This window comes from Penicillium taxi, assembly GCF_028828555.1.
Source record: "Penicillium taxi strain IBT 34144 chromosome Unknown utg000001l_segment0_segment0, whole genome shotgun sequence".
NCBI lineage: Eukaryota > Fungi > Ascomycota > Eurotiomycetes > Eurotiales > Aspergillaceae > Penicillium > Penicillium taxi.
In genome coordinates, this window is record NW_026643203.1 from 3,612,009 (window position 1) to 3,625,217 (window position 13,209).

A 13,209-nucleotide genomic window follows, 5' to 3' on the forward strand; every position below is an offset into this window, starting at 1 on the left:
CACTAACTAGTTGACGCCGACAAGCCCAACAGAAGAAGATCAACACCGGAAGAGAATCCTTACACGATGGCATCACCTTACCCTCCGTCAAATTCATATTCTCCGGCTGAAATAGGGTCTGGGCCTAACAAAACCGTTTCCGACTTGCCCCAGGCTCAAGTGGACGCCATAATTCGCACGAAGCGCAAGGCTCGAGAACCGAAAGCCTGCTACCCGTGCCATGCGCGTAAGGTGAAGTGCGATCGAAACTTGCCGTGCGATGGATGTGTCAAGCGTGATCATGCTGATCTCTGCTCCTACGAAAGACCCTCCAAAAAGCGGTCACAGGCTCTAACGGAGAGCCCAATTGGTGCTGCTTCTGCATCATCCATGACAGAGCAAGCAACCTATAGCTACGAGGGAACCCCATCACATGTGAAAACAGAGCCCTTTCCGATTCGCGACAGTGGCATCACCCCAGGCGCCCGTGTATCAATCGCTCGTGACGAATGGGACAATGTACGCAACCGCCTGCGCGAAATGGAGTCCACCATATCGTCTTTGCGCATGGGTCTTGAACGGGCCGAGGAAACACCCGCTGCTTTAGACTCCGGCAGTGTACAGAGTGGGGATGCAAGTTCCCGGTCAAAGAATGCTTCACCCGAACGCGAGGGCATTCATGCGGCGAACACTCTTGGCCAGGGTACCGTCCATTTAGGATCACGATCGGTCCTGGCGTATATATTGAACAATAAGTCGGGGTCCGATCAACTCCAGGCACTCCTCGAGGGTGGAATACTCCCCAAGTTAGGACTCGATAATGAATCAGCAACTTATCCGTTTGTTGACCTGTGGTCGACAGATATGTCATCGTTTGATATTAGCGCTGTCTGCAGCGCACTTCCAATTGATCAACAATGCAGAGAGTTAGTTTTTTACTCTATCATTCGATGATGACGTCATCTAACATTGTACCCCAGGTTCTTTTTCTACTACAAGGACATCGCAGGAGCCATTTACCCCGTCCTTGAAGATGTCGAAGCCTTTGAGAACACACTCGAGCTACTCATGCAGAGCAGAGCAGCATCTGGTGGAATTTACCGAAAGGAAGCCAACGCAGCACAACCACCATTTGGAGTAAGCGTCGCCTATTTGGGCCTATTGTTCGCCGTTTTAGCATCTGGTTGCCAGTCATCCAACATGGGCAGCAAGGAGAGAGAATTGACTTCTCAGGTATATGGTAAGTGACAGAAAAAGCAAATCTGCTGATCAAGTTTGCTGACTTTGATTTGATTTGAGTGTGCTGTTCTTATCAGTGTCTTCGCATGACCAATTTTCTATCCCAGCCCACAATTGAAGCCATCCAAACGCTTTTGGTCATTGGAAATGTATTGTCTTATAACATGAATCCTGGAATCTCATATGTGCTGTTGGGCATGACTCTTCGTATGGGCTTAGCGCTGGGCCTGCATGTGGAATCAAGCAGATTCTCACCAGCTGAGCGATACCGTCGGCGACACACTTGGTAAGGGTACCTGAATTGCTTCCCCTCTTTTTGAGGGTCTTAAATCGCGTATCTAACTTAAGTTTCTCCGTAGGTGGTCTATGGCATGGCAAGACAGCCATTTTTCGCTTTCCTATGACCGCCCTTCCACTACAGCGGTGAGCCAGCCAGATATCGCATACTTAGATGGGTATAGACCGGGTGATCTCACTTATTTTGAAACCCTCTCCCGCATCATGTCATTGGCTTTGGAAGTTGTTCGCACTCGAATGCTCAGTGCGCATTCACAAATGACCTTTGAAAACTTCCAGGGCTACAAAGAAAGGATTCAAAAAGTCATGAACGAAGCCAAGCCATATCTGCGGGAAAGCCAATGGTGTACGACATCAAAAGATCATCTGGAGCGTGTTGTGCTTAAACTCCACTCCTCCTATTTCTCTTCCGAGCTTTGTCGACCTGCACTCAAGCTGACAGCCAATACCTCTGGCCCGAGCAATTCCAGTATGCGCGAAGACTGCGTGGCTAACCTGATGGTAACTGTAGAGGCCTATGTTGAAATGCACAACATCAGCCCCGTCGCATCCCGATCCTGGATTGCGTTACAACGAGCAATCAGTTCCGCTTTTCTTCTAGCTGTTGTCGAAGAGTCGAAGTCCAATCCGAATGTCTGGGAACTTCTACGACAATTGGAAGGTATAATTGCCGAACGAGCCAGCAGTGAACAGGCATATAGCAACAACGGAGTCAATGGCGGCACAAACAACATGACCTCTCCAACCACCTACGATCCAATCACAGGCGCCACAAATACCACCGACTCAAATTTCCCTGCGGGCAATGCCCCGGAAACTTCTTCACAGTGGGCCAAGTCGCTAGCCAAAACCCATCGCGCTTTGCAGAAACTTCTCACAGCATTTGGGAATCTGCCGCCGCGGCCTGGAAGTGTACGAAGTCCTGCTGCATACCCACCACAGCTTAATCAGAACTCCATTCACGTTGCACACGGCGGCTTTGTTCCTCCAACAGCATCAGCCCTGACACCTAGTGTTAGCTCCCTCCCACCTCCTACTCCAGAGAGCTCAGGAAGTGGCGAGTGGTCAATACCCAACCTCCTTGATCGTGCATCGGAATATATTCATCCACCCCTTTGGGACTAGAAGATATGAGGTTTATTGATCATGTTGTTTCATATCGCATATACTACATGGAAAATCGGAGCATTTTACCAGGTCACATTCGTTTTTTGTTTCGTTTGACATTGCGAGATTTCAAAGCGTGTTTTGGGGTAATTTGGAAAAAAAGGATACATATTTGGTAATGAACTCGTGGATATTACGTTGTCTATTTATTGTCTATTTCCAGCTTCTGTTGAATATGATGCTTCCAAGGTTTACAGATCAACTACTTCTAAGACCTAAACTTGTTGCTTTGAGACCTCTGACATGCAAAAACCGCTCTCATTGATTGCCTGAAGATTTGACTACCAACCTTGGAAATCTCGGGAGTCTACACACGTCGTGCTGGTAGGAGCTCGCCCACACACTCCCCAAATCCGACACCAGAGCCAGGCTCCCCGACAACACCTGTCATACGAACCACATCTCCATCTTGCAAGAAGCGCCGTTCCGAACCATCGCTTAAGGCCACAGGCTCCGTTCCAGCCTTGGTGATTTCCAGTAGACAGCCTAGACTCCCATCAGTCATACCGCTGACTGTTCCAGTGCCTAGGATATCCCCAGTCCGCAGATCGGCTCCAGTGCTTGCAAGATGTGCACACATTTGACGTCCATTCCAATGCAAATCCTGTGCCTTCGACTGACTCACAACAGTTGCCTTGCCATCGACAATCCACTCTACCTGCAGATTTATTGCATAGCAAGACTCAGTCTCATCCTCAAGGTGACTGGCGATGGGAATCTCATGCTTAGTACCCGGTACTTTGAACGACTGCAGAGCCTCTAGGGTGATCACCCATGGAGATATACTTGTACCAAAAGCTTTCGAGTTCAACGGGCCAAGAGGAACCATTTCAAGACCCTGAATATCACGCGCTGAAAAGGCACCTGGTTAGTACCCATCCCAAAGCCCTGAAACCGCAGCACTAAAGATGGACTCACAGCTCCAGTCATTCAGAATAACCATGCCAAAAATATGTTCATCAGCATCTTTCGCATTCAATCCCTGCAATTGGGGCACTCCTTTGCCGATAATCACACCCATCTCCAGCTCCCAATCCATTGTCCGTGACGGGGCGTAGATAACAGGTTTCTGCTCTGATGACACTGTACGATCGTAGAAATGGCCATGGGGCCGAGTAATCGGAGTGCCAGAGGGGAATATCGTACTGGCACGTCCATTGTACGCGATTGGGAAGTGAAAGAACCCAGGCGGTGGAGTGTCATCACCGAGAATAGCTCGACGGCCATTCTTCATGTGGTTTAGGCTGCATGAGAAGTCTGTTATGGTCGAAGGGTCAGATCCATGCACCCGAGACGAGTACTAAGTGGCACATACCGGTAAAGCCACCGATAGTAACGGGAAGATGAAGAGTAACGGCACCAATTTCCTCGGTGCTATCCGCTGGAAGTGCCTCTGTCAACACGACTTCAAGTACTTTACGTACTTCGCGCAGGGTGGACTTTTCCAGTGCAGCATAGTCGTTGAGTGATGGCTTGTCGAAGACACCCTGAGGAAGGCTGGAGATTTGAGAAAAAGCACCAGCTCGTTGTAGCACAGAAAGGAAGATGACAGTATTCTCCAACCTAGTTACGCATTGTGGCTGGGGATGATTCTTAGAGGATGCCACCCCAAATGGGATATTGGCGATAGAGAAGTGGCTGCTATACTCGGGGGATGTCATAATGAAGTCTACTAAAATGAATCAATTGACAGGTTGCAGAAGTCGGGAGATTTGATTTAAATGAGGTCCTATTTCATCTGCAGCTGGGAAATATGCATCCCCCGCCTTCGGATACCGAAGTTGTAGAGCGGGCTTGATACCTGGGGATCGATGCGAATCCATAAAGCCCTAATTCCATCTCGGAGTACATGATTTTTTTCATCACAAGCATTAAGTCCAGGCTTGCCTTCTGGAAAGATAATAAAGTGTTCGACCTTACTAGTAGTTGAGATACCCTTAGGCCTTAGTCAAGCATAAAGTGGAGATACAAGGGATCCCCTGCTAACAGTGGACCAGAATCATTCACCGCTTTACCGTCTAGAATAGACCAGATAATGACCCCCTACACTTGAATGTGTCATCAATATCCTCAAATCGGCTCATATCTAGAAACTAAATGTAGGACAGTCTCGGTGTGATGCCAGATGGTGGCACTTAATTCATCTCGTATTTGGATGTCTTCAAGCTGATCTGCCTTTCTTCCCTTGATAAGTTCTATCCTCAAACAGTAAACTTGAATATCGCTGTTCTAGAGTCACATCCTGTTATACGAGTATATTCAAAACTATGTCTTCTACTGAAAAACAATACTACAAGGTCGGAGTGTTGGTTTTCCATGGGGCTGATATTCTTGACTTCACTGGCCCAATGGAGGTCCTGTGTCATGTCCTGCATAACCGCAATCCGGATGATCCTGATCGAATGTTTGCAATTGAAGTCATTGCCCAGACTTCTACTATCCGCGCCGCTAGCTCTTTGACAGTAAAGGCTGACAAGATGCTGGCTGATGCCGCTGAGAATCTTGCGGAGTACGACTTGCTAGTTGTACCTGGAGGGCCACCCTCTGTGGTTAGCCCTCTTCTCGAGAATAACTCGCCAGAAGTGGATTTCATCCGCAAGTTCGCAGCTCTACCTCTGCCATCTTCCCAGAGACCCCGAATTCTCTTCTCTATCTGTACTGGGGCCTTTTTACTTGGCGGTGCGGGCCTTCTGTCTGGGATGACCGTTACTACTCACCACCGAGCTGTCGATTCGCTTCGAGAAATATGTGCCAGGTTCAACGACAAGAAAGACAAGGGCGATCCACCAACGAATGTAGTGCACAAACGCTACGTGAATGGGGGTTATCTCCCGAGAAATGCTGTACAAGTCATTACAGCTGGAGGGATTAGCTCAGGTCTCGACGCTACTTTTCACATTGTACACGAGCTGGCTGGTGCAGAGATGGCAGCGTTTGTGGCCCGAGTCATGGAGTATGATTGGGTCTTAAAATAGCTACTAGTGATATATCTAGGTATATGGTTAAATGTTTATCTGAATTAGCCCCCTGTTCAGGGCTCGGTACCTACTTTCCGGAAAATTACCAGTCAATCGGATGTAAGATTCTAAATTGTACACCCTCAATGCAAGTCTGTCATGTCAATGGCGTCTCAATTAGACCAATCCATTTATAAGATTACTGTGTATCTATGTAACTAGCGTGACATCCATGGATGTTGACTCATACTTTATACCACGTTGCGTCTGATACCTGAGCAAATCCCGAACTACTTTGTCTAAGCCAATTTCTAGGTAGAATAACGACTTCTTTACCGATCCAGAGTCAATTGAATAAGAATTATTATAGCGAGTGCTCATATGACCTTTGTTACACTTAACACGAGGTACCATCAAGGTCGTGAATAGTCTAAGTTTAGCTTTCTTACTCTGCAAGCTAGGTTGTCGAGCCGACCCGAAGAGGCTTGTGAAGATTTCTCGGTAAAGTCCGTCTGTATCTAGTCATCTGAGAAGACTACTTCGAGACATTCTAGGCTTGCAGAATTGTGGAGAGTGCCATACATTCCGTTATCCCGGACCTTTATACGAATTTCGCTGACACCATCGAGACACCTTAAATCATGTCACTTTGATATCCTGGACGAATCTGACAAGTCTAGCGTCATGATAGACATGTATCTCCGTGCAAACCTGGATAGTCCTACTTTGTTTCCTTTCATGATGATTAGTTGTCCTTGGTTCTTCGCTAAGCAAGACAGTCACGGCCACTGGAGACGTTGGGCCAAGTTGTACAGGGCAAATGAACTTACATCCCTCCACTTCTCTAGGTTCAACATCACGTCCGATGTCTGAGTCCGCTGTAAATGATACAGTCATCCGGCTGAGTCTTGTAGCTGCTCGAAGAACCGTCTTGGAAAGTGTTGTGAGTTCAGGACTCTGTATATAATGTGTCGTTGTGCCATTTTCGAGAACGGTTTAAAAAAGCCGAATCAACACGGAAAGCAACATCTTGTTACACTCAATACCCGCTTCATTTCTCAGATAACTTATCATCGCACCATTCCAAAGCTGGAAGCTTAGAAACACTTCAGGAACAATTGGTGTAATTCAAATTACTCCAGTCACGATGGTTGCTCTAGCGCCTATTGCGGACATGGCCTCGGTCCTATACGTGGAAGAACCCACCAAGAATGGAATCGTTCATTCCAAAGAAATCCCAGCCGATCTCGTCGATCAGGCACCGATCAATTCTGCTGGACACGTGGGTCCACGTTCCGAATCTTTGGAATATGAGGTCCAGGGCATTTCCGCAAACGGCAATGCCTCTACGACATATGAGCAGATTTCTCGAAATGGCACCGCCACTCCTACTATTGATTCTGAAGCTACCAAAACTCGCAACATGGCCGTTGAGGTATTAAAAGTAATTGAAAGTTATGGTGTTGACTACGAGAAAAATGGTGGCTGCTGGAAAGGGCTCGAGTCTTTTGTTTCCACTGTCGTTGAACAGGTCGGGAAGCAGGAACCTATTCGCATGATCCTGCCAGCTTTTCCATTCAAATCTCCAAATGGGCGTGACAAGGTACTCGGTACTTTGCCTGATTTTGGCGAGGAGTTGGCGCTTGCTCATCTGAACGGGTTGTGTGAGAACATCGCTCAGGTATATGGACCGGGCGCCAATGTATACATCAGCTCGGATGGATTGGTATACAATGGTAAGTAAATATACTCAATACCACTCATAATGGTTTTACTAATCTTTTTCAGATATTCTTGGTGTCCCAGATGAGACTGTATGGGAGTATGGTGAGGGTTTACGACGAATGGCCGTGGAGAAAGACTTCCGCCATGTGAAATTCATCCGCCTCTTCGAGCTACTGGAGCATCCATGGTTTGTGCACGAAACTCCAGAAGCTGCAAAAGCATTTTATCTTTCCCATGCCTCCTGTCTTCGTCGCGAACTTACGTATGTCTTCGGCGACCCGACATTTGATGCCGATGTGGCAATCAAGACCGACAACGATACCTGTCTCACATATCGAGGGTATATCAAGTTTTTGACGAAGGATCTTGCCCATCAAGGAGAGAATCTTTCGATGTCCAAGCGTGCACGAGAGAAACAGATCTCCCAAACTGCCCGCAAGATGATTGTCCGCGGTAAAATGTTTGCGGCTGCCATCAAAGCCAACCGTAAGGATTACGTGCGACTATCAATCCACGAATCAGCCGGTGAAAAAAAACTGTCAGTGTCTCTTATTCCACAGAAGCGTGGAGCTCTGGGATTTACACCATGGCATGCATCTGTGGCTGTCGGACTTGACGGATCATATCGAACTACCCATGCCGAAGATGTGCGCGAGACGCATGATTTGATCTACAAGAACGGACAGCCATACTTTTTCCGCGAGAAATCGGATCTTTTCAACTGGTCTGCGGATGGAGTTTCCGTTAAATTTGAGCATCTATACCCGTGCGGTCTTATCATTAGCCCTGCCGACATCGACGGGGTCAACCCCCCACCCTCTATTCGGGATATCCCCATGCACAAGGTCCGAAAGCTGTCCAACGTAATGTCCCCTGTGATTCTTCGTGGCTTTGCAGAGACCCTAGAAGAAGATCTATATGTCAAAGCAGCATCTGACATGGGTGTCATTCTCCCATGGAGCTTTGGTATCATCCAGAAGGTCCGCGACGCTGGACGCTCTGACAAAATGGGCAACAATGTCACCTCGAATGAAGCCATGCCCATGCACTTTGACGGCATGTTTAAGTTCGAGGATGTGACAGATCCAGAGACCGGCGAGATAAAGAAAGTCCAGCATCCACCTGGTTACCAATTCTTCACTTGTCCCGCCACAGCACCCAAGGGGAGTGGCTTCACTTTGTTTGCTAGCTCTCGGCTCTTTTTCCGGTATCTCCCGCTACCATGGACAGCCGAACGTCTTGAAAAGATCACTTGGCGCATGGATAATGATGGATTCTGGGATGCGAAGATGGAAAATCTTCCTCTTACAGTGAAACACCCTGTCTCCGGTCTACCATGTATGCGTTGGCACCAGCCATGGGACTCCACCAAGACCAAATTTTCGACGTGTGAAGTGACTATTGAGAACGACGATAACAGTTTGGTGCAAGTTATTGATCACGGTGTATATGACCATCGTGTCTGTCTTCGCTTCGAGTGGGAAAGAGGTGATTTGTTGATCAGCGATAATACCGCTATGTTGCATACGCGCACTGGATATATCAATGACTGTGATCGGGAATTATGGCGCATTCATTTCGATTAGATACTTCTTGAGCTCAGATTGGATTAGCCGTTTATGACCTCAGGATTATTTGTATTTTCTTTACCAGATTGTTTCAGATGTTGTCGCCAGTCGTCTATCAACTAGTTAGTTGATCTTTTGGCAGGCCAGACTGTCACTAAATTTGCGTGAGAGTAGCTTACGGGCTAGTCTTGAATAGAATACGTTCATTTGTCAAAATCTTGAATATTTGAATCAATATCATCGGTAACTAGTGACTTCCAGGAAATCCCGTCTATAAATTAAAATTGTATTTAGTACACACGTACGTTTCCTACAACTCAGCTACTAGGCGTTAGCGAGTTGTCTGCACCACGAGAAGATGGATTTTTGGATTCTTTGATCTTGTCTCCTGAGGATTCCCGAGTTGGGTGTGAGTGAAGGTAGTGAACTCCAGGTAGGTTGTACACCTGCAATCTAAAGGGATCACTCTATCCGTGGATATGAATTTTCAAATTTTCAAATTTTCAAATTTGGAAAGTTCCGAAGTTGGAAGTTTGGTAATTTTCTCATGACGTGATATTTCATTCTCATTTTTTGGTTTTATTTGATGCATTTTCCAAAATCCTGTGCAGTCCGCGGTTTCCGCGGAAACTTCCAAGCAACAACATGCATCATCCTTCGGATACATCTATCTATATCCATTCATATTCATGCTACCTAGCAAGCTGACCAATTAGAAACTCTATGTTTTGAGCTATTTTTCAACGGCTAAAATCCAGCAAGGAGATTAGAAGACAGCGAAAAGCCATAGACGACTGTAGCCACAAGCGCAATCGCGTTCAGATGAATGCACATGGCATGATTCACAGCGAACTTGCGATTCGCAGTGTGAATTTTTCCATCCTCATCCGCTGAGTCGACATTTTTTTCTACGTTCAAACACATATCAGTTGGACTGTGCTTGGCTAGGCATCAAAAAGGGACCGGAACTTACCATGAAGCGCTCTTCGTACTAGTGCCGTAGTCGTAGTACTCGGGCCGTAAACATACCTGTTCAAACAACCGGTCGTCAAAACAACTGCCAGCGGGCCTGCGCCCCATGGATCTTTCACGAGCGACAGGAGACTGTAGGGCGGATGCGTTGCTGCTGTGATTGCAGCCAATCCAACCTGACAGCTGAAATAGACAGGAAATAGGCGTTTCTGAAGAGTGATGAACTCGCGCATCGGGAGTGCTTGGAAGCATATTTTGGTGTTGACAAAACTCTAGAAACAGTTGAGTCACTCTTTGTGATGATACGTATAGAAAGGAAATAAAAACCGACCTGGAATACCTCAAGTCCTAGTAAAGTACCGTAGGAAAGAAGGTGGTAAGGCAGGAGGTTGCCGACCGTCTTGAGGATACCGTCCATGTCTTTGGAGCTATCAATAATTTGAAGTGTCTGGATATAGGTACCTGGCAGCCCAATGTGATGGTTGCTCAGATTTTCAAAGGTGCCGAGGTGAGTTTGGGGGATGGTTTCGGGGTGATGATGAAGGAAGGTTGCACCGACGAACTAACGAGCCCCGGACCAAATATTGGCTGCCTGAAATGACTCCCAACACCCCAAGGCTACCCAGCTTATTATTTATTTTGCGAGATTACTAATTAATCCGTAAGCACTTATGTAGATAATGCCTGTTATGATATAGCAGATATAGACATCAACAGTAACCCTCAGATACCCAAGTCCCTGGCCTTGGTAGCACAATGTAGGTCGGTCTTTTCTTGAATACCATAATCTCACATGTATCTAGGTATGGACAATAGTCGGTGTGATGATGAGAGGCCGTGAATACATTCTATGAGGTATAGACAAGGTTATGGAATCATACTTCTGACCTTTCAAATGTTGAAGGACATTGAGATCAATCTTAGGATTGATGGTTGACTTCATTCTTTTCGCCAATCTAAGCATTTTCTTTTTTTTTCAAATATGAATGTACTTGATTCTGTTGATATGAAACATCTTCCAAGCGTTCCTTCAATTCAAATCTAACTCCTTGGCTTAGTTCTCGGGGAATATAGAGGTCTCGTAATCTTGTAGATGCCCAGGTGAGCTCAAGGTTCCATATCTCAACGAGGAATGTAGCTTCGAAATGAAATTTGAGTACAGTCAGTGCTTTGTGATGAATCGTCACTATTTTTGTAAGCTTTGAGCTTGGCAAGGGCAGGTCATTTGGCGGTTAGAAGCATGTATTGAGGCTTTGTCGTCGGATTAGGATTATACCACTGCACATCATCATAATATCAGGTATAGAGCAAGTTCTGATATCATCAAATTTGGAAAGCTCTGGAAAATGCTTGAGCAGTGAGAATAATACCAGTTTTCTTACAGACTGGGGCTCATACTCTCAAGATCAGCGGTCTGGAACTCTTGGTAATCAGAGCCAGGCTAATGAGCTGATGCGAGGTCGTACAACTCTCACCGCAATAAGTCCATAAAAGGTGGCCAAAGGGACGTCCGAGGCCTCATTGTGTCCTACTTATGTACAACGCCACATCCCAGACCGTTGGTAGCCGGAGATCCAGTTCAAAGAGGCTTAGAATCTGGATCACCACAACACTAGGCTCAGATCACTCCCTACTCGTGAAACCAAACTTTGCTAAAGAAAGAAGCCAAGTCAATCACCGATTACTCTTCTCCACTGTTTTAGCCCAGTTGAGAAACGTTAAATCACTGGGATTATCACGCGGCTAAATTCCTAGACCATTATCTCTTGTCCTTTTTTCAGACCGACTTATTGCCTCTCCACACCCTCCACCTCTCCGGGGAATCTGTTGCACAAGTGCGTGTCACAGTGAGATTGGAAGCTCTTCTTTCACGAAGAATGCGCATGGGTGAGATAGAGGCGTACTATAAACGTATGCTTATCGGCATCTCATTGCCGAAGTTGGCTCTTTAACAACTCGATATCTCCCAAGCTGATTACAGGAGAATGCTGGATTTTTAGATCTGAAAGCTTTTACAATATCGTATTTCAAATGAAGCAAAGTCAAAAAATGGAGAGAACGGTGTCAGAGCGTAACTCTGAGTCGCCTAAGAGCGAAGAAAGCCCTGGCCAGAAGCAGGATCCTCTCGAGAGACGACGACTACAGAATCGTCTCTCTCAAAGAAATCACCGTGAGTAGATAGAAATAATCATTTGATTCGTGAGTTGTACAAGGCTGAACTTTTCAACAGGCCGCAAGATCAGGGATCGTATCGCAAAGCTGCAGGAACGAGTCATTGCGAATGAGTTGAGAGCCAGTGCTGCACTGAATGGCTGGGATCAGACATACACTCCTCCATTTCTCCCTACGAGGCATTCATATCATTCAAATGCCGATTTTAATAGCATTTCAAATGACCCCTCCCCTCTCCCTGCGGAGTGCTCGCAATTCATACCTCAATGTACAATTTCCTCCCCATCGTGGTCTAGTCAGCCGGCCATTACTCAATCTTCAACTCTACCTAGAAGCCCCTTGAATAGTAGTGATGGGGGTTCATTTGATATCGAACCAAGTTTCCCAGCGTCCTCTATGCCGGATCTGATCCACAGTCCTCGTTTCCCTTTGCCAACTGCGAGCAGCCAGGAAGGCTCCATTCACGATTCGTTATCAAGCAACTGCTCGCCACTATCGGAAAACCTCCCTTCAGTATCAACGAATCAATCCCTTTATTACGTTGCAACAGGTGAGATCACTTTTCCAGACCTCAGTCATAGCCCTGGCGCTGATGTCCATTACTAGAAACATCCTTGCCTCAAATCCTTCAAGCCTTGAGCTCAGTTTCGCCTCAATCAAAAATCATTGTCGTTGTTCCTCCAGATACTACGACATCAGTTACTTCGAGCTTGGGTAGTCCAGCTATATGGCCAGGAAGCAGCAGCCTGAGGGACTACTTCCCGACACCTCTGAATGCATTGAATATGGCATGCCAATGTCAAGACCCCAGTACAAATTGTATCTCCTCTGCTCAAACATATTCGAGAACATGGAACGTGCCTAGATCTTATATTCCTGACTACCCGTTGAACAAATTAATCGGCTCTCCGTGTGGAATCTTCCCTTGATGGCGAATTTGATAATCTCCGGATTCAGTGTATATTCATGCGAGACAACTCTATGGTAAGGTAGGTGATGAATATGGAGAATCTACATTGAGAACAGGCAATGGGTCAGGCGCAAATGATATCTGGAGGCTGAAGTACTTTGAACTCGCATGAGTATTCATATAGTTGATGAAATGCATAGCGTTATCCAAGAATTTAATTATC

The 13,209-nt window shown here is 46.4% G+C and overlaps 6 protein-coding genes across 6 annotated transcripts; 4 read left to right on the top strand and 2 right to left on the bottom strand.

Annotated features, from left to right (window-relative positions):
• Positions 1-66: 66 nt before the first annotated feature.
• N7495_001296 (putative C6 transcription factor) lies at positions 67-2,640 on the top strand (the record flags this gene model as incomplete). The annotated part of the gene is made up of 4 exons (XM_057203966.1): positions 67-905; positions 960-1,212; positions 1,296-1,504; positions 1,578-2,640. The coding sequence occupies 4 exons, from the start codon at positions 67-69 to the stop codon at positions 2,638-2,640; spliced, it is 2,364 nt and encodes a 787-aa protein (XP_057068039.1).
• A 349-nt stretch (positions 2,641-2,989) lies between these two features.
• On the bottom strand, positions 2,990-4,343 carry N7495_001297 (fumarylacetoacetate hydrolase family protein; the record flags this gene model as incomplete). The annotated part of the gene is made up of 3 exons (XM_057203967.1): positions 2,990-3,534; positions 3,601-3,939; positions 3,998-4,343. 3 exons carry the CDS (start codon positions 4,341-4,343, stop codon positions 2,990-2,992), a joined length of 1,230 nt encoding a protein of 409 aa, XP_057068040.1.
• A 606-nt stretch (positions 4,344-4,949) lies between these two features.
• On the top strand, positions 4,950-5,657 carry xanA (isonitrile hydratase-like protein xanA; the record flags this gene model as incomplete). The annotated part of the gene is made up of 1 exon (XM_057203968.1): positions 4,950-5,657. The coding sequence occupies one exon, from the start codon at positions 4,950-4,952 to the stop codon at positions 5,655-5,657; it is 708 nt and encodes a 235-aa protein (XP_057068041.1).
• A 1,129-nt stretch (positions 5,658-6,786) lies between these two features.
• On the top strand, positions 6,787-8,950 carry xanB (isocyanide synthase xanB; the record flags this gene model as incomplete). The annotated part of the gene is made up of 2 exons (XM_057203969.1): positions 6,787-7,375; positions 7,428-8,950. 2 exons carry the CDS (start codon positions 6,787-6,789, stop codon positions 8,948-8,950), a joined length of 2,112 nt encoding a protein of 703 aa, XP_057068042.1.
• Positions 8,951-9,679: 729 nt separating this feature from the next.
• On the bottom strand, positions 9,680-10,322 carry N7495_001300 (DUF4149 domain-containing protein; the record flags this gene model as incomplete). Its single annotated transcript, XM_057203970.1, has 3 exons — positions 9,680-9,840; positions 9,906-10,176; positions 10,236-10,322. The coding sequence occupies 3 exons, from the start codon at positions 10,320-10,322 to the stop codon at positions 9,680-9,682; spliced, it is 519 nt and encodes a 172-aa protein (XP_057068043.1).
• Positions 10,323-11,953: 1,631 nt separating this feature from the next.
• xanC (transcription factor xanC) lies at positions 11,954-13,005 on the top strand (the record flags this gene model as incomplete). Its single annotated transcript, XM_057203971.1, has 3 exons — positions 11,954-12,074; positions 12,135-12,626; positions 12,683-13,005. The coding sequence occupies 3 exons, from the start codon at positions 11,954-11,956 to the stop codon at positions 13,003-13,005; spliced, it is 936 nt and encodes a 311-aa protein (XP_057068044.1).
• Positions 13,006-13,209: the final 204 nt, after the last annotated feature.